General features: G+C 44.2%; 2 protein-coding genes across 7 annotated transcripts; both read left to right on the top strand.

Annotated features, from left to right (window-relative positions):
• Positions 1–1,844: 1,844 nt before the first annotated feature.
• Positions 1,845–11,062, top strand: rpgrip1l (RPGRIP1 like). 4 transcript variants are annotated; one of them, XM_011607202.2, is made up of 26 exons: positions 1,858–2,131; positions 2,531–2,626; positions 2,789–2,933; positions 3,305–3,612; positions 3,909–4,005; positions 4,170–4,313; positions 4,608–4,713; positions 4,999–5,145; positions 5,398–5,471; positions 5,589–5,728; positions 5,799–5,905; positions 6,246–6,296; positions 6,406–6,564; positions 6,754–6,871; positions 7,020–7,469; positions 7,591–7,733; positions 7,817–8,150; positions 8,354–8,649; positions 8,771–8,863; positions 8,951–9,013; positions 9,089–9,218; positions 9,324–9,418; positions 9,763–9,949; positions 10,067–10,151; positions 10,458–10,591; positions 10,661–11,062. In XM_011607202.2, coding segments are annotated over exons 1-26 (3,843 nt in total). In that variant the 5' UTR covers positions 1,858–2,130; the 3' UTR covers positions 10,801–11,062. The 4 variants fall into 4 exon arrangements, with proteins under 4 accessions (XP_029698031.1, XP_011605504.2, XP_029698030.1 ...); XM_029842171.1 differs by having other exon boundaries at positions 1,845–1,909; positions 10,458–11,062; XM_029842170.1 differs by having other exon boundaries at positions 7,820–8,150; positions 10,458–11,062.
• A 320-nt stretch (positions 11,063–11,382) lies between these two features.
• Positions 11,383–18,174, top strand: nox5 (NADPH oxidase, EF-hand calcium binding domain 5). Of its 3 annotated transcripts, none has more exons than XM_029841340.1 (17): positions 11,383–11,580; positions 12,383–12,565; positions 12,926–13,076; positions 13,168–13,378; positions 13,523–13,763; positions 13,996–14,149; positions 14,443–14,615; positions 14,956–15,138; positions 15,238–15,370; positions 15,502–15,644; positions 15,722–15,922; positions 16,017–16,049; positions 16,543–16,667; positions 16,822–16,906; positions 16,975–17,074; positions 17,139–17,305; positions 17,475–18,174. In XM_029841340.1, the coding sequence occupies exons 2-17, from the start codon at positions 12,446–12,448 to the stop codon at positions 17,604–17,606; spliced, it is 2,352 nt and encodes a 783-aa protein (XP_029697200.1). In that variant the 5' UTR covers positions 11,383–11,580; positions 12,383–12,445; the 3' UTR covers positions 17,607–18,174. The 3 variants fall into 3 exon arrangements, with proteins under 3 accessions (XP_029697200.1, XP_029697199.1, XP_029697198.1); XM_029841339.1 differs by having other exon boundaries at positions 16,005–16,049; positions 17,484–18,174; XM_029841338.1 differs by having other exon boundaries at positions 16,005–16,049.
• The last annotated feature ends 362 nt before the right edge of the window (positions 18,175–18,536 follow it).

The raw sequence follows: 18,536 nt of genomic DNA, 5'->3' as shown, positions 1-18,536 counted from the left end.
ATATCAAAAGTTGCTTATTGATAAGTTGATCTAAAGTTAAAATACACTCTGCCGAGAAGAGCTGCTTTTACTAACTTCTTCCTCATATCAATATCTTTTCCCAGCATTTTATGTTGATGCCCTGAAGGTAACGCTATAACGCCCCCTGAGGAAAACAGCTATGCTGAGGGAAAGAATGACTGAATAGCAAATGACTGAATAGCAAATAACTATCCGAATGAGCCGAGCCACTGACAGCTTGAATGTGTGTGTGTGTGTGTGTGTGTGTGTGTGTGGGTGTGTGTGTGTGTGTGTGTGTGTGTGTGTGTGTGTGAAAAACACATTTCCAGTCAATTCATGTCTTCTCCTCATCTGCCCAAGTCACTGTTCTCTGAAACACTGGATCAATACTAGCATGATTATGACTAGAGCTACTACCTTTATTGCTATTCTTTTCATAATTTTCTTGACATGTTCTGCTGGCAGATCTCTGTGGAAGGTCTCTCCCTTTGCAGATGGTTAAAACAAACCTCTCCTGCTTCCATTGTTCACTGTCTCTGAGCTGTCGTTTGGATAAAAACTTGACATTGCTGGAGGGGGTAGAGGGGAAATCTGCCTATATTACAATGAAAGGTAGGGGTGTGTGAAGGTAACACACTCCACGCTCTCCTGATCCTGCACTTGACAGTTGCTGCCTGGAGACAAGTACGGCCTGTTGAAGAAAAGGTCGACAGACATCATGGATTCAATGACAGCCTGACTTTCTGAGAGGCTGCCGGCTTCCCCGGATCAAACTCTCCTAAACAGAAATACCGGTTAGAATCATCCATTGGTTGTAAAGACACATCCACAATAATCATTTCCTGTCTGGTTTGATAAAACTGTCTGTAAAGATTTCACAGCAGGCAATTAATAAATTAATATTAAACAAGTCTGAGTTCTGAACTAAACAGCTACAATACAAGGATGATAACTATCGTCATGCTTATCACCACGTTAACAACATGCCATATTGCCGATTGCACCATTATTTCTAAGAGTGTGCTAAACTGGCCTGTACAAAACACTGGGGGTTCAAAGGTCATGGCTGGAAGAAGCCGCAGTGATGGGAGACTGTCACGGCCCGGTGAGTCTGACATGTAGACTGAACTCATCCGGTCCAGCCAGCACATTCATCTCAGGCTACTAAATGAGACCCATTGCCAATTCATGAAAAGCAGGCCTCTGACAGCGCCTGTCGAGCTGCTTGTGATGAATGTATGTACAGCACCACACTGCTTATAAATAGGCCGACATGTAAAGACAGGTCAGACTAAGTCCTCAAATTGGCCCAGTGTCTTTGCAAAGTTTGCCATGGGTAAAAGATAGTGGAGAATAGCTGGAACAGAACTGATGGATGTACTCAGGAGATGTACAAGAGAGAGCTGCAGTGAAAAAACTGTGAGCCACATTTATAATTTACTGTTGCTGATTTCTAAGTTAATATCAATTAAATATTTTACCATGGGGTAAAAATTATGGTTCCCACTTTAAAAAAGTGTCAAAAGGGTTAAATATGGTCTTTCATACAAATGTCTTTAAAATTATTTTCTCGTGATAACAGTGTCACTTTCCTTAAATGAAATATCAGTTTTAAGTTTGTACTTCCTTCCCTGAAATAACAGAAATGTGCAACTCATTATCAATTTGATCTAAACAATTCTGCATTATTTTCTTTTGAAATTTTCAATAAGTTGCTATTCCCTTCACACAAAACTATGATGAAATAAATATAGATCTAATACTTAAGGCAATACAATGTCTTTTCGTTGATTCTCAATTTTTGATAGTAGTAGATAGTAGTAGAAAACTACGCTTCCCAGAATCCGTCACGCCCTGAGTTGACGACAGTTGCTAGGGGACTCTTCCTTTATAGCCGATTTTGTTTCAGGTAGGCGTCCAATATACAAATAAAAACGACAACACAATTTGATTTATGGGAAAGAAAACCGCGGTCAGTCATTGAAGTCATAAATACTCACTTTAACTGCCGGTTACATACGAAGTGTTTTGAATTCGCTTTAATGTTAGCCTGATTAAAAATGGCTATAGCAACATGGAACTGTTTTCATTAGCAACCGCCATTCGGGACTTGACGAAGCCACTATATACAGTAAGAAGTGCTCAGTTTTGAATCTGTGAATGCGTTTTAATGCGGCTGCATCGTGCTCTTAGTACAAAATGATTTAGCTTCTCCAGAAATACAGACGTCAGCTAGAAGCTAGCAATGCTAACAGACGTAAACTCATTAAAACTTTGAAAGGTGTGTCACAACAGAGGTTATATACCATACAACCACCAGGTCGTATGTTAGACGCGTTCTTTAAATATGTGACATGATTACCTTATGTGTATGTGCAGCTTTTAGAACATTAAACCGAATGACCGCCTTTGCTGTGGGGACCACTTCTAATTAATAAAACAAACCCCTTGTCACATGCTAAATGTATTTTATCAGTAGGTGCCGCAATTTAAAATGGTTTAAATTGAATTTAACTTGTTTCATTTTCAGTGTTAAGTATGTCCAACCACGATGAGACTGCAGCAGATGTCCCAGTCAGAGACACCGCGGTTCCTATGTCCACACTGCAAGCAAGACTACAGCCAGGTTCTACATACTGTCACTAACCATGTTAACATTCAGTGTTTAATATTCTCTATTGTCCAAAAAAGGATTTGGAGACCTGAATGATTGAATGTGTTGCCAATTATGCATTAACCTCTGCCTTTAAACAGCAGCATCCTTTGACCGTGTCCTTGTTGGTGACAGATCCACCAGTGCTTCAGAATGCTCGGAGCCGTCAGGATGTCTCACGGGTGTCCAGGGAGGAGCTGGAGGATAGGTTCTTGTACCTGCAGGAGGAGAATGTGCACCTCAAAGAGCATGCTAACATACAGGATGAGAAAATCAAAAAGTGAGACATGCAAACCACATATTAAGAGGTTTTCACCAGTGAATATTTTTCAAGTTATGACGGCTTAAGTGACAGATGATTATTTCATTACTTTGCATTGTAATTTGTGTTGCTTGAGTTTCTATCAGTGACATTTCAAATGCGGTAGTCATTTTTCTTAAATTCAATAATTTTATGAGACAAATAATCACAAAAAACTTTTTTGTTGCAATTCCAGTTTAATTGCCCACACAAAGTGGAGACTAAAGCATTCTTTAAAAACTGCCCCAGTAGCCAATGAGCTTGATTTAGAACTTATTTTCCAGAGGTTGATGTACTGCTGGCCATGACATGATTACCCTCACTCAACTTTTTTCTTTCTCGCTATTTAGACTCGGTACAAAGTTGATGAAGATGGTGAAGGACCGGGGTCGTTTAGAGCAGCTGGTAGCGGGTAGAGGCCAGCCGGTGTCCAAGGTGAGGGATCTGGAAATGGAGGAGATGGTGGAAGAGCTCCAGGAGAAAGTGCAGACACTGCAGAAGCAGAATGAGGTGCTAAAACAGCGCCACCACGCGTCCAGACAGCAACTCCTGAGTTTGCAAAGCAGAAGGGCACCACCTTATGGTCACATCCAGTCTCGCGTTAATTCTGGACTGAAGAAGCTGCACGATGACGCTTCCTCTGGTTCTCGGCCCAAATGTACGTTGTAAACACAAACTCAATGGATAACTTCCGTTAAACTTAGTAGAAATCAATGACATCATAATCTATAAATAAATGCATGTGGTTTTCCTGTTATTTATAAAGTGGGAGTGTTCCTATGGAACTGCTTCAAGAAAAAAGCAATCCTAAAATGTGAGATGTAGTTTTTAATGGAGGATTATTAAACTTGATGTGCTCATTAATAAAAAGGTGTACAACATTACTAGAGAAATTAATCACACTTCGATCCCTGTTAAAAGGTGGCCTTAGTTAATTTGGTTTACGAATTGCAGGTAGCTGGAGATTGGAAGGAGGGAAACCTTCAGCTGGTCTTCTACCTCGGTTTGGACACAGCCTGCTCGAGGAGGCACGGGCTGAAATCCGCAGCCTGTCAGTACTGTTGTTCTGTTCACCATTTTCAACATTTTATAATGAAGCAATAGACATTTTACACCTCTGTCTTTCAGTCCTTGTTTTTTATATCAAAGTATTGTTAAATAATTTGTTTTTAGTGTGACAACACCGTTAACTCATCTGTGCTGTTTGTTGACCAGGGAAAATGTTAATGAGCTACAGCAGAATAACATGAAGGAGATGGAGAGAGCCTTGGCACTACTGCAGGAAGAGCTGCGGAAAAAGGAGGCTGATTATGAGGAGAAACTTCTGCTGATTCGACAGCAACGGACCTCTAAAGTCAGGTGCCAGATTTGCTGTTTCTATTTTGGATGATTTCCCACAACAACATTAATGTTAATTCTCCTTTATCTCCCACAACTCTATGCCAGATGGCTAATGGAAACACAGTTGCGGGACATTATTGGGTTTTATCAGGCTTCCATCCAGTATTTTCCTCAGGAGGTGGTTGTTGGTGTACTATATCATTTCAGGGTGAAGGTGTAATTGGGTTATAGTGAACATTTTGATGGAGATTCGGGAACCAGAGGTAATTAAGAGATGTGATCACTCAGTAACAGTCATCTGTGATGTCTCAGGTCACATGTGGACAGCAATGTGACCCTGATCAAACTACAGAAGCAGCTAGCTGACAGATCCAACACTGTGACTGAGATGGAAGCTCGATTCTTACAATTACAGGAGGTGAGAAGCTTCTGTTTCCACTCCCACTAAACTTGTTCACCGTCTATAGGGCTGTGAGGTTTAATTGTGGCTTTATGTCAGTTTTTTAACCCTACAGATGAAAAAAAAATCTCATTTAGTTATTGTTTTATACATTTTAACATATTTTTAATCAGTCAAACAGAATAAAACAGTTTGTCTAAAGTTGTGCACACTGAATTGCATACGTGGGGCTGTTTGCTCTGTGTTCCAAGGATATTGGCAGTTATCCTCCCATACAGTGTCTGTTCAAATATTGATTTGCAGAGTCAGAAGACATTAAAGGCCAGTTATGATGCAGCAGTGGGACGGGTGGATGAGCTGCTGGCTCAGCTGAAGAATGAAAAGCAGAAGAATCTGGAGTTGGCAGATCAACTGCAGCTCTCAAATGTGGCCAACATCAGGGCACAGCAGGTGAATATGTAGATATTAAGCATTGTGGGGGGGCTTCTAACCCGAGTATTCAGATAAGAAGCTTGCATGGTTGGTCGTGGGCCTTTGCAGGTCACAAGTGATTGTGCCCTTAAGAATGATGCTAAACCAAAAATGGCTCCTGAAACTGCATCTTTGGTGGATGAATGTGCTTGATTGTTGTCATTGTGAGTTATTTTATGAGCGAACAGTGTCACAGGACTTTACTCTGTCATACATTGTGTTTTTCTGCAGCTACAGGAGCAGCTCAATGATGTAGAACAAGAGAGGGACCTGCTGAAGGAGAGCAATGCCAAACTTCTCAACAGGTTTGGATCGGTCACATGTTAGAGCTCCTGCTTAGATGTTTTAGAACATCTCTGCTCACTTCAGCCTTTGTGAAATATGTTGACCTGTTAGCATTATTGAGTGTGTTTGCGTTTCAGTGCCTTCGACGTGTCTCGGGAACAGAAGTGGCAGATCCAGGAGCAACAGTTGAGAGTGCAGATTTCCCAGCTAGAGAGAGCATTGCAGGCTGATCTTGTGGACAAAAATGAGATTCTTGACAGGATCAAAGCTGAACAAGGTTCTCCTGCTTTTTCCCCTGCGTGATAACAGAAGAGCTTTAAGCATGACTGGGTAAAATATTTTTGCAGAGGCCAAAGAGAGGCTGACAGAAGAAATGAAAAAACTCAAGATTGACTGTCTGGAGAAGCAACTGCAGCTGGAGGAGCTGAACAGTCGTTTAAAGCTGTACTCCAGGGTAAGGTGACAGAGACAGTCTGAGGAGCTCAATTATCATCCACACAAAGGGTTGAGTTCTGCTGCAGAGAGATTTATAAACCAGGATCCTGGGAGCTCATATATGTCAACCAACATGGCCCAAAACCAATAATAGTCTAAAACCTTTTGTAAACAGATAAAATAAAACAAAAAATTCTTTATTCGCTTCCTGCAGCCTTCGCTGTTCATGGTGTGGCGTTTTAATGTGAGCTGACTTCAGACACAAGACATGACGTGTCTGCTTATTGGAGGTGCTGTTATTTTGGCTAATTAGGTTCCTGCATGTGTGGACCAAGTGATGGAACCTTTGTTGTTTATAGGAAGGTGAATTCAGTGCAGCTGAACTGACTGAGGCGCTGCTGCTTATTAAGGTGAGTGGATGTATGCATGAGGGGCATCAGCACAAAACCTGGTCCATCAGGGATCTGTCAGCATGATTCTGTCTCGTGTCTTTTAAAGTGTAAACTGTTGCTTCCACAGAAGGAGAAGGCTCAGAAGAAGATGGGGTTTTTAACAGAGGTGGAGGAGGACACAAATAGCTTGAGAGAGCTGAAAGCTGCTCATGCTGAGACCATCCAGGAGCTCCAGAAGACCAGAAAAATCCTGAACATGGAGAGCAACATCTGCAATGACTACAAGGTGGAGAGCTTCAACTGCATGAGCACACACTGTTCTGCGTACATGATTCAAACAGGCACTGTTATTTAAAGCTATTGTGACTGGCTGAATGTAGATCAAGTCATTTTCTACTTCTCAAGTCCTCTGTATGAGGGCTCCACATATCTGGATGTGTAAAGAGACTCAGTTGTTATTTCTGTCATTAACCAGCTGGAGCTTGAGCAGCTGTCAAAGAAGATGAACAGTGACCAAGCAAGGTACAGGCAGACGCTGGAGCAGCAGACGCAACTACTGGATGCAAGGGCAGCGAAAATCAACAAACTGGAAGGTTAGCATGTTTTTATCAAGGTTCAGCCTGGTGCTCACGTTCCCTCAGTCCCTTAAATAGACAAAAGTGCTGTTAATATAAAGCTAGTGATATCACCTTCATTTTTTAACTTCATTGAAATTTGACTTTATTTTCTTCATTTCTTCAGCTCAGCTCAGAGAGATCGCCTATGGTGCAAAAATGTACACCTTTCAAGCAGAGGTCACTGGAGAACATGAGGCAGACGAGGAAACTGTTCACCTGGAGCATGGAGAAAACCTTCTTGAGCTCCATATCATTGGTGCCACACTGTCGCCATCAGCAATGGAGCTCTTGGGCGAATGTGAACCCTCCACTTTTTGTACATACACCTTCTATAAGTTTGAAATGCACTGCACCCCGTTGGTGATGGGAGACGAACCCAAATATGGCTTCACATCCAAATACATCGTTAACATGGACAACGACTTCCTTGAGTACGTCCACAGACGCTCCGTCACAGTGGAGCTTCATCAGAAGCTGGTGGGTTGTAACTGGAGGACGGTGGCAGCTTCTCAGCTCCGACTGCAGCAGCTTCTAGAGCACGAAGGAAAAGTTCAGGGCAGTGTGCCGCTGGTTGGTAAGTTGAACATGATTATTGGAACAGCAGTTTACAAGTCTATAAATGTGACTTTTTTCCTTTTCCTGACTTCAGTAGCGCTACGTGTTTGTTTTTCTCCATGGTTTTTCTCTGTTATCAGGCATGTCCAATGAGGTTCCTGCCTTCGGTTCCCTGCATTACTGGTTCAGGTTGAAGCTTCCCATGACTGAAACCATCCATCTCTATAAAGAGAAGGTGAAGGCTGTGGACTACATCCACTCTGCTCTGAGCCAAGACACACAGGTTGCTGAACAAACATTCACTCTGCAGCATTGTTATGAGGTCAAACCTGCCTGTAGGTTCTTAACCCTTTGTTTGCACTGTAGCAGCTGTCCAGCAGCAGGTGGAATGAGCTTCACATCACCGTGCAAAGATGCAGAGATCTGAAGCCCAGGGGGTCACAGCAGCCAAGCCCATATGTGGTCTTCAGGTTCTTTAAGTTCCCCGACTACCCCACTGCCACTGTCCATGGCAGCTTCCAGCCACATTTCAGTGACACCAAGTCCTACAGTGTCTGCATGGACACAGAGCTGGATCAGTACCTGAGGCAAGAGCTCATTCAGTTCTACGTGTTTGACTTCAAAGAGCAGGAGTTGGACAGTTACATGGGGAAGGTCAGAATACCTCTGCTGCCACTGGCTCAAGATCAGGAGATCACTGGTGAGGGATCACTCAGATCTTTAGCTTTAGCTTCTTTATCTTTAGCTTCTTTGCAGACTTGCTTTCTCTTTATTGTGCATTTGATATTTTGCTTCCATGAAACTGCAACTCAGCAGTTTATGTTAGTGATGCAGATGCTGATTCGGCTGATTTACCGGTAGTTTGATGTCTTTGCTTGTTGTCTTGTCTTGTTTGTCCTTCAGGTGTGTTTGAGCTGACCGATGACTCTGGACACCCTGCTGGACATATCGAAGTGATGCTGAAATGGAAATCCACTTACCTCCTTCCATCGTCCTCCATCAGCACCACCAAAGACGGGCAGTACTTTCTGCCGGGCAGTACTTTCTTACTGACAGGCGGTAGGAAAGAGGAAGTGGAACAAGAAAAAGAGGTGCTTCACCCTTGGCAGGATGAGGAGAAAGATGAGACCCAAGAAGAGGAGCGGGCCAACGGAGACGCTGTCAACGCGACGTCTCAGCCCGATAGAGCTGCATGTCAGGTCATCAGATACAGACTGGAAAATAGCTCAACAATCAGAAGTTTAATCTGTGTGGGACCAAGAATACTTAATACTTTAAAACCATTTTTCAGTCTCAATCTGGCTGCTTTTTCACAATCAGGTTCCTCTGCCTAAACCCAGACAGAAGACACACCTAAAGGAGGTCAAAAAGGTCACGTTTGTAGATGCCAGCATCACAGACAACACCCAGCAGGTGTGACCAATTTTTGTTCTTAAAGTAAACTAGTAGCAGGAATCTTTCCGAATGTAATGAAAGTTAATCTAACTTTTGTTTTTGCAGGCTGAGAGCTTAAGAGGTGTCTCAGTGGAGAAGACACAGATGAGTCCATCACATATTGTCAAAGTAAATCTTTGTTCTCCACACAACGTGATGCAAAGATACAGTTTACTGATGCTTGGATCTCCTTTCGTGAAACAGGATGTTTTGAGTCCAGCATCTCAAAGCACAGAAGAAGAAAAGGACGAAGAGTCTCAGTTCTCTGAGGGACAGCTGGTCTCCACCAGCTGCCAGTCTGATGACTCTGAACTCTCTGAGGAGATCGTGGAAGGTAAATACGTTTAGTTTATCCCAAAAGAAGGGGATCTTTTCAGATGCTGGTTTGAATTTTCCTTCTCACGGTCTGAGGTTTTGTTTTCTTTCTTATCCACTCCAGATGTTGTTGTCCCGCCAGCCAAAGAGGATCAGGGGGAATCGACTGAGTCCGACAGTGATGACTGCATCGTTCAGGCTCAGACCACAGGGAGGAAGGTCGGTGTTTAACCTCCTCTAGTCTTTGGCTGGAAGTCAGCTCAGTGAGAGACTGTTTATTCTGTCCTGCAGCTATGTTTTGATTGAACAGTGTTTTTTGGTGTGTCTCATATCAGAGTTTTCCTGTATAGGTCAGAGTCATGTCTGGACACTCAGCACCAACTGACAATGGGCAGAATTTCTCCCTTATTGTCAATTATGCTGAAAGTCCTCAGCTCATCAAATCATCATTTAGCAGTTTTCAGTCAACAGCTGCTAGCATGAGTGTACAATATATCCTCTAAATCCAGGAAATCCCTGATCCCTGGTGCACATAAACATCAGTATCTCGTGTTTCTCCGCAGCCCTCAGAGCGGATGCGCGTGGAGATCCTGTCTCTTAGCCTTGTGCCAGAGGGTCGAGTGGCCCAGGACAGCAGCGTGGCCCGTCTGTTTGTGGAGTACTCCCTCTTAGATCTGCACACAGAGGAAACACCCCTGTCCCTGCCCAAACCACCCCGGGGCACAAACATCAACTATAACTACAGCAAAGGTGAGGCTGCACATGACCACCTCCTGACCCTTGATACTGTGGCAACGTGCTGGGATGTTGGTGCAGAGAGAAGTTCTGTGGACTCAGCAGGCACAATCATTTGTCATCTGCTCTCAGTTGTTCCTGTGGATGCGGAGAACAACAGCACGAGGCGGCAGCTGCTGAGGGCGGTACTGCAGGGAAAGAACCCTCAGATGGAGCGGTGAGTCCACTGATGTATCCTAGTAACAAGATGTCACGCTTCTCACTGTTTAACCTCCATCAGTTGGCCTCTGTGGGATCCCCTGGCTTGTTGCTTAACTGTTATTAACCTTTAATTAACCTTTTGTTAAGCTGTATCAATGTTCATCAACAACACCTTTTTTTCTTGCAGCACTTCACTGTTTTTTCTGTCTTTTGTTGCTGTTGTTCCAAAAAATGTGATCATCACAACCTCAGCGTCACTGTTCTGTTGTGCTGCTGATCAGTGTCACTGTCAAAATACTCAGGAATAAATGTGTGTGTGTAGAATCCGCTTTACTGTGGTGAGCGAGCCTCCTGAAGAAGAGGAGGACAGGGAGTGTGAAGACGTCGGAGTGGCCTTTCTGAGAATTCCTGATATTCTGGAGCAACAACAGGACCTGACTGAGACCAGCCTGAACAGTGGGGACACACGCACACACACAAACAGGTGGACAGTCTCTGCTGCCACTTACTGTCTGTTTCCTGCAGTTCTGGACGTGACGGACAGCAGTGAGACGCTCGGCACACTAACTGTGACTGTCGAGGGTCTGGAGGCGCTGCAGGCCATCATGGAGGACGAGGACCAGGACCAGGAGACTCCCATCACTTCTCTGCTTTTACTGAGATGAAGGTGGAATCACCTGTCCACAGGAAGCCAGATCTAGCAGCCACCCTCTCAGGATGAAGTGAAATCACCCACTGTGTGGTTTTAAAGCTTAAATTCTTAAACTCTTTGAATGAGCCATCTGGATTCTGCTTCAGCTCTGAGTTTCAATCATGGACCTGTAGGTTTGAGTTTCACTGTGCTGCAGCAGAATGTTTACTTTGTACAGTGTGCCTTAATCTGTATCAGAGGTTGTATTTTGCTATAATAAAGAGTTTTATTTATGGTCACGGCATTAAAATCATCACTCAAGTGTCCAAAAGCTGAATTACTTGACATTCAATCCAGTTTTTCTTTAAAACACTAAAATACAAGCGTGTGATTGTTGCAGGTAAGAAAACAAGCATCAGCAGCTTCTCTTTCGCCCAGGAGGCTCCGGGGGAAAGAAAACAGTTTCTTTGGCTGTTTCTGCAAGCCCGGTGTTGATCTTGGTTCAAAGAGGTGTGGGACGGTCTCATCCTACCGACCTGCAACATCTCCAAGAAATTCCAAAAACCTGGGCCCGTTTACAGGACCACCTATTCCCAAATGATCACAGTTTCAAGCATGAACCTCCCGACAGCTGGATTCATATTTGTCTCATGAGGTGAACTTTGCATTTTTGCTGCTGCTACTCCTCCGTTTGTCTCGGTGGGCGGGGGTCTGTCACCTCCAGCTGACACCCTCTGAAGACGAGGAGGAGGAGGAAGAGGTGCTCAGAGGAACATCAGACAGGAAGCGGAGACGACAGCAGCTTCAACAGCAGGTAAAAGTTCTGAGTCCAGTTTTAAGTTAAACTAAAATGTCATCGTTTGTTGCGTTCTCAGTGTTTGATGGTGATTTTTAGATCAAATAATCACGTAACCAACAAGCTGAGGTTGCAATTTTTCCTATTTATTCAGGCTGTAAAATAAAAGTATTTTTTTAAATGTTTAAAATGTAGGGGTTTTTTTGGGGTTTTTTCTAGAAATTTGTCTTTTGGAACAATCTGACAGTGCTGAGCTACAGATCAGAACGCTCTGCTGCTTCTCTTCTCCGTCCTCATGTGAATGACAGTCATATCAGATTTAGTTTTCAATGTCGATCACTGTGGCTGACATCTCCATGGCACCCACGTAAACCCCAGCAGGGGTCTCGACGGAGGAATAAAGCACAGTGTCTGCAGGGTTTTCAGCTGTTCCTGAAGGTTTAACATTCCGGCGGCCTCAAAAGGATGATGTCACCCTGCCTGTCCTGACCTTTACATGGATGCTCCAGAGGACCTTCTCACATCTGTCTCTTTACACCTGCAGACGGAGTCGTGGCGAGCTCATCTTCATCGCCCATCAGAGCTTTTAGAAACTCTTTAACTCTTCAGTTTGGCTCTTCTTTTCTCTTCACCTTCATTCGTTTAGATTCTTAGATTCTGGCACATCAGCTGCATTTACACATGTGATTCCGGTGGATCTGGATCAGAGAGTTATCAGGGTTAAATCCAGTTCTAAAATCCAGATTTCATTGATGTCAGAGTATTGTGATGCAGTCTGGAATTCACAACTTTCTCTTATTGCTGTGATCCAACCCAACAGCAACTCTACTGCAGCCCACCACCAGGGGGTGACCGAAAGTCAGCAGGAGCAGCACCAGTCATCATGAGTCTGGACGAGGACACCCGCTGGCTGGAGTGGGTGACCAAACAGTTTGAGAGCATCGCCGGAGAGGACAAAGAGATCGATATCGATGAATTTAAAAGGGCACTGAAGGTCAAAGAGGTGATGAAGACAGTCAGGCCCGAAGTGCTGTTAGCTATGATTTTTATTTAGATTTCATGATTGAAATAAAGATCAATGTCGAGGCGTAAAACGGGGATGGCCTCAGAAAGTACAAACCAACATGGCTGCCGTCAGGTGAACAGGAGGGACATCGGGCAGTTATTGTGAAAAGTTTATGATTTTTCAAATTAAATCAAAAACAAAATCACTTCATGGCGCTGCCTGATGGTCAAGCTTGACACCTGCTGCTTCCTCTGATGATTATATTTTGTTTGTGGGGGGGGGGTGTTAAGAAAAACTGATTGATGGACATAAACTTATTCATTGCTAATGAGCAAATGTGTGTCTGTGCTGCTGCAGTCATTCTTCGCCGAACGTTTCTTCGCTCTGTTTGACTCGGACGGCAGCAGCTCCATCAGCCTGGACGAGCTGCTGAAGGCTCTGGACCTGCTGATCCACGGCTCCGAGACTGACAAGCTCAGGTTCCTGTTCCAGGTCTATGATGTGGACGGTCAGTGGACACACACGGACAAGTGCTTTGCGCACACACCCCCTTATAATGTAAATATGGGTGTTGGGGTTGTTACTTTGTGTGTCTTCAGGCAGTGGCTCCATTGACCCCGATGAGCTGCGGATCGTTCTGAAGTCGTGTCTACGTGAGAGTGCAATCTCTCTGCCAGAGGAGAAACTGGACGACCTGACGCTGGTGCTGTTTGAGTCCGCAGACAAAGACAAGAGTGGGGCCATCACCTTCGAGGAGCTAAAAGCGGAGCTAGAGAGCTTCCCCGAGGTCATGGAGAACCTCACCATCAGGTTGAACATCAGAGACACATGTTATTTTAAAAAGAAGATTAAATTAGATTTTTCATTACACATAAAAAAGTAGAAAACTAATTTTATCAGAAGGTTTGAAGCTGACGTCCTCTTTTGGTGTGGCCTCTCCTCCATCCTCTCCAGTGCTGCCAACTGGCTGAAGCCTCCCGATCTGGAACAGAAGAAGCAGAACCACACGCCTCGTTATCTGACGCGCGCCTACTGGCACAACAACTGCAGGAAGCTGCTCTTCCTGTGCATGTACGCCTTCTTCAGCCTGATGCTCTTCGTCAATGCCATGCTGCAGCACAGCTACGGTGGCGGCTGGTACATGGTGGCCAAAGGCTGCGGACAGTGTCTCAACTTCAACTGCACCTTCATCATGGTAGGAGCTTCAGCACACTTTACAAATGCATCACTGACAAGAAATCAGCTCTCAAAACCATTTTCATCATGTTCTGAATGTTTTATTATTCAGTTTCTTACTGAAACGAGAGACATTTGATCTTAAGTTTGACTGAAATGTGTTTTTAATGGTTTAAAATATGTAGAATTACGAATATTTGTAGATGCTGAGAACGAATCTGCAATTGAAAAAACTTGTGTGGTGTGTGCAGGTGCTGATGCTGCGGCGCTGTCTCACCTGGCTGAGGGCCACCTGGGTGGTCAGGGTCTTACCTCTGGATCAGAACATCCTGCTGCACCAGATTGTGGGCTACGCCATCCTGTTCTACACGCTGCTGCACACCAGCGCCCACATCTTCAACTTTGGTACAAAATCACAGCTTGTAGAGGAAGGGTGCTGGAACCCAGTCCTGGTGTCCCCAAATCCAGCCGAGTTTTCTGTCCTCCCAGGCAGGTAATCAGCTTTCACTGAGGCGAGTGGAGACCAGGGGAAAGAGTCCAGCTGGTAGGTCAGAAAACCCGGTGGCTCCTGAGGACTGGTTCCAAAACCCCTGATGTGGCTCAGATGTGGGTCCTGATGTTGAAGAAGGGTCCTGATGTGTGTGTGTGTGTGTGTGTGTGTGTGCGTGTGTGTGTGTGTGTGTGTGTGTGTGTTTCAGTGCAGCTGTCGGAGAGCAGCGGCTTCACCCTGTGGGAGTACCTGCTGACCACACGGCCAGGGATCGGCTGGGTGAAGGGGACGGCCTCCGTGACTGGCGTGGTCCTGCAGTTCATGATCTGTCTCATGGTGCTCTGCTCCAGCACCTTCGTGCGACGCAGCGGACACTTTGAGGTCAGTTTTATGTGCTTTATTGACAGTCGTTACGAAAGAGATTTGTGTTTATCGGATGAACGTGTCGTTTGTTTTAGCTTCGAACATCTTTGGAAAAATTTTCACAAATATTCATTTACGTTTTTATGTGTCGAAACAAACATTAAAAAGCTGCGAATTTTAAAACTATGTTTAAAGAACACAGTAAATGTTGGTTAGTTGCTTCCCCTAGTGGGTGTTAATTTTCACTGCAGCCATGAAAACTGCTTATATACTGTAGGATGTTCATGATTTAGGTTATATTTATGAACTCAGCAGATATTCTAGGTCTGTGAAAACTAACACATGATTTCTCCACCAGATCTTTTACTGGTCTCACTTGTCCTACGTGTGGGTCTGGATTTTACTGATGGTCCACTGTGCAAACTTCTGGAAGTGGTTTGTGGCTCCTGGTTTTGTCTTCTTGCTGGAGAAGATCATAGGAATCGCAGTTTCTCGAATGGGAGGTCTTTACATTGTGGAGGTGAACCTGCTCCCTTCTAAGGTGAGAAAGACCTACACATTCTCGTAGTGATCAGGGTGTCAGGTGCTCAGATCCTCGGAATGACTGCGCTGTTGTGAGGTTACGTCTGTCTGTATCCAGGTGACCCACCTGGTGATCAAACGGCCGCAGTTCTTCCATTTCAAACCTGGAGATTACGTCTACATCAACATCCCAGAGATAGCAAAGTATGAGTGGCACCCGTTCACCATCAGCAGCGCTCCAGAGCAGTCAGGTACCAGCCGGAGGAAGCTACTGGAGGTCATAGGTCTGAAAGCACCTATTGATCCTCTGAGGTTTCTGCGTTGTAAGGTTTAACACAACTCTGGGTGCTATGGCCATTGTTCACACTGTGCTGACCTGCAGACTGTCTGTGGCTTCACATCCGCTCCATGGGCCAGTGGACGAACCGCCTGTACGAGTACTTCAGACAATTAGATAGACAGACAGTCAGCACCAAGAGACTGTCGGTGACCCTGAGGAAGCACCGACAGCTACCGAAGGCCAAGGTCCATCACTGACACACAGAGACACCTTCGTCCTGTTGCACAACTGTTCACACTCACATGCGTCTCTTCCCCCGCAGGACGAAGTGTTCAGCTCCGCTAAATCTAACAAAGCAGTTGCGTTCAATGAAGATGACGCTGTCACGCTAATGATGTACCAACAGCGCAGCTCCGGCGCTGATGTGGTTTCACCCGCCACACCTGAATCTCAGGTCCCACCAGAACCGCTCCTTGATGAGCTTAGTCCAGCAGAGAGAGGAGAGGCTCCTCCACTCAGAGAGGTCAGGGACCACATCAAAGGTCTGCTAGGGTTGCTTTTTTACAGTAAAACAAAGGTTTCAACTTATCTTCTTTGTATTGCAGGTTTCTGCAAAGTTTGGAGATAATCATAGGTTCTGCAACATCAAGGTAAGTAAATAATTTCCTTCAGTATCAAATATCGACACCACCCCCTTAAAATGAGACATGCCAAGACACTATTTGGATCACATGTCTTTGGCAACTGAAGCAAATAGCAATTTACATATTTGGGGTGATTAAAAGCTCCTTGTGGGTCCAGCAGAATCGGTGTGACGTGCCTCAGGTCTGAGAGCAGGAGATGCAGTGTGCATTAGTGAGCACTAGATGGTACTAAATGATCGCCTGGCTAGATGACCACGAAGGTCCAAAGCACAGCTGAGAAATGCTGCCAACAAAATGCACCTCAACAACTTTTTATTTAAAATGTCTTAATTTTTTTAGCAGATGAAGGAAAACAAGAAAACCACTCCTTGGTGTCAGATTTGTCAGTGACATATGACATTGAGCAGATTTTGCTGAAATGAAACATCTGCTCACACAGACACAGAAGAATCTGTGAAGACCTCTGACGCTCATTCAATGACTCTGTACCGCATTTCAGTGTTATGTAGATGGACCATACGGGACTCCTACAAGACAGATCTTTGCCTCCGAGCATGCCATCCTGATCGGGGCAGGCATCGGCATCACACCATTTGCCTCCATCCTGCAGAGCATTATGTACAAGTGAGACTCTCAGTGTGATACCAGCTCTGATAGCTGTAGTGAGCTCAAATATATTTTGTGGGGTGGAGGTGGGTCCACAGCCAGACCTCCTGGACCGGACCTCCTGTTCATGATCAGGAATAACAATAACAAATTTCTTCTGTGGATGATGCAGGTACCGAAGGAGGAAGCAGAACTGCCCTAACTGTAACTACTCCTGGTGCGAGAACCTCAAAGACAGTGACATGAAGTTGCGCAAAGTAAGAGGTCAACATTCATCATGTAGGAGTGTGAGCAGATGTTGACATGAGAGGTTTCGACCCGACAGGTCGACTTCATCTGGATCAACAGAGACCAGAAGTCATTCGAATGGTTCGTCAGTTTACTGACCAAACTGGAGATGGATCAGGCAGATGAGGAACCAGAAGGTGAGGTGGAGGAGACATAGTTAGAGCTGGAGGAGATCCACTTTTACAAGCTGTTGCCTGTCAGGTCGCTTCCTGGAGATGCACATGTACATGACGTCAGCGCTCAGCAAGAATGACATGAAGGCCATCGGCCTGCAGATGGCGCTGGATCTTCTAGCCAAGAAGGAGAAGAGAGATTCCATCACTGGAATGAGGACCAGAACCCAGCCTGGACGACCTGACTGGGGAAAGGTGAGAACATGTCAAAGCTTTACCGTCATTTCATACATGTACACAATCACCCATACGTATTCATTATATTTAATGTGTGTGTGTGTGTGTGTGTGTGTGTGTGTGTTTGTGTGTGTGTGTGTCCCCGTCCGTCCGGCTGTCTGGCTGTCTGTCTGTCTGTGTGCACCAGTTGTTTCAGAAAGTTTCCGAAGAAAAAAAAGGGAAGGTCCACGTGTTTTACTGCGGTTCTCCTGCTCTGGCCAAAGTCATCAAAGCTCAGTGCGAACACTATAAATTCAACTTTTACAAAGAGAACTTCTGAGCAGGCCTCATGCTCTGTGTGTGTGCGTGTGCACATGCGTGTCCATGCATGTTTCTCTGCTTGTGTTTGCTCTTAAACCATATATGCACCGGTGTGGTTATTGGTGACATCACAAAGTATCTGTGTAGACCTCATGAGGGCTTATTAAATCATGTGACAGGTACTTTCTTTCGTGTAGCAGCTTTTGAGTCAATTCTAATTTCTTACATTTCACACAATGCAGTTCAGGAACCCTCAGAAAAACTGTCTTTCGTATGCTACCACTTTTTTTCTTGTCAATTTGAGTAAAGTCCCATTTGAATAACAACCAACTAAAGTTGAAATCTGCAGAACCTTCATCATTCTGCTGAAATGGCAGTGAGATCTGTGCATTTGGAGAAATGCTGTCATACAGTCACAGCTCTTCACTGTCTGTTCATGCAAGCATCTCAAAACTGATGAAAACATTTTAAATATGACAATTGACTGAACTGTAAAGCTGCCATCTGCTTTTAGTTGTTTTTTGTATTCGAGTTACAATTTTAACTTTCATATGATATTAACATGTACAAAATTAATAAAAATGATCATCTTTTTTCCCTTTCTGTCTCTTTTTTTTCCATAAACCTTTGATAATATTTCAAACGTTAAAATAAGTAGTTTAAGCTCACTTTTAATGTCTTAATATTATAACTTATTCTTAATTCCCTTTTTATGGTAATTATTTGTAAACTATTCTTAGCATATAACATATAGATTGTCTTATTTTATTAAAGTACCTATAAATCTTGATTTTTAAGATCAGATAGAATCGATTTGCCGATTAAATATTTGCTACTATTAAAAAACAAATTCAGGTTCGCTAATCAATCACAGAGTAAATCGTTCCTGGTGCAATTCACGTCAGATTTTAACGAAATTAACCATAAATGTGACTCGTAATAATCCGCT

The sequence above is a fragment of the Takifugu rubripes genome, chromosome 9, assembly GCF_901000725.2.
Source record: "Takifugu rubripes chromosome 9, fTakRub1.2, whole genome shotgun sequence".
Lineage (NCBI taxonomy): Eukaryota > Metazoa > Chordata > Actinopteri > Tetraodontiformes > Tetraodontidae > Takifugu > Takifugu rubripes.
Note: the sequence above shows the minus strand (reverse complement) of the source record. Positions and strands in the feature narration are given on the sequence as shown.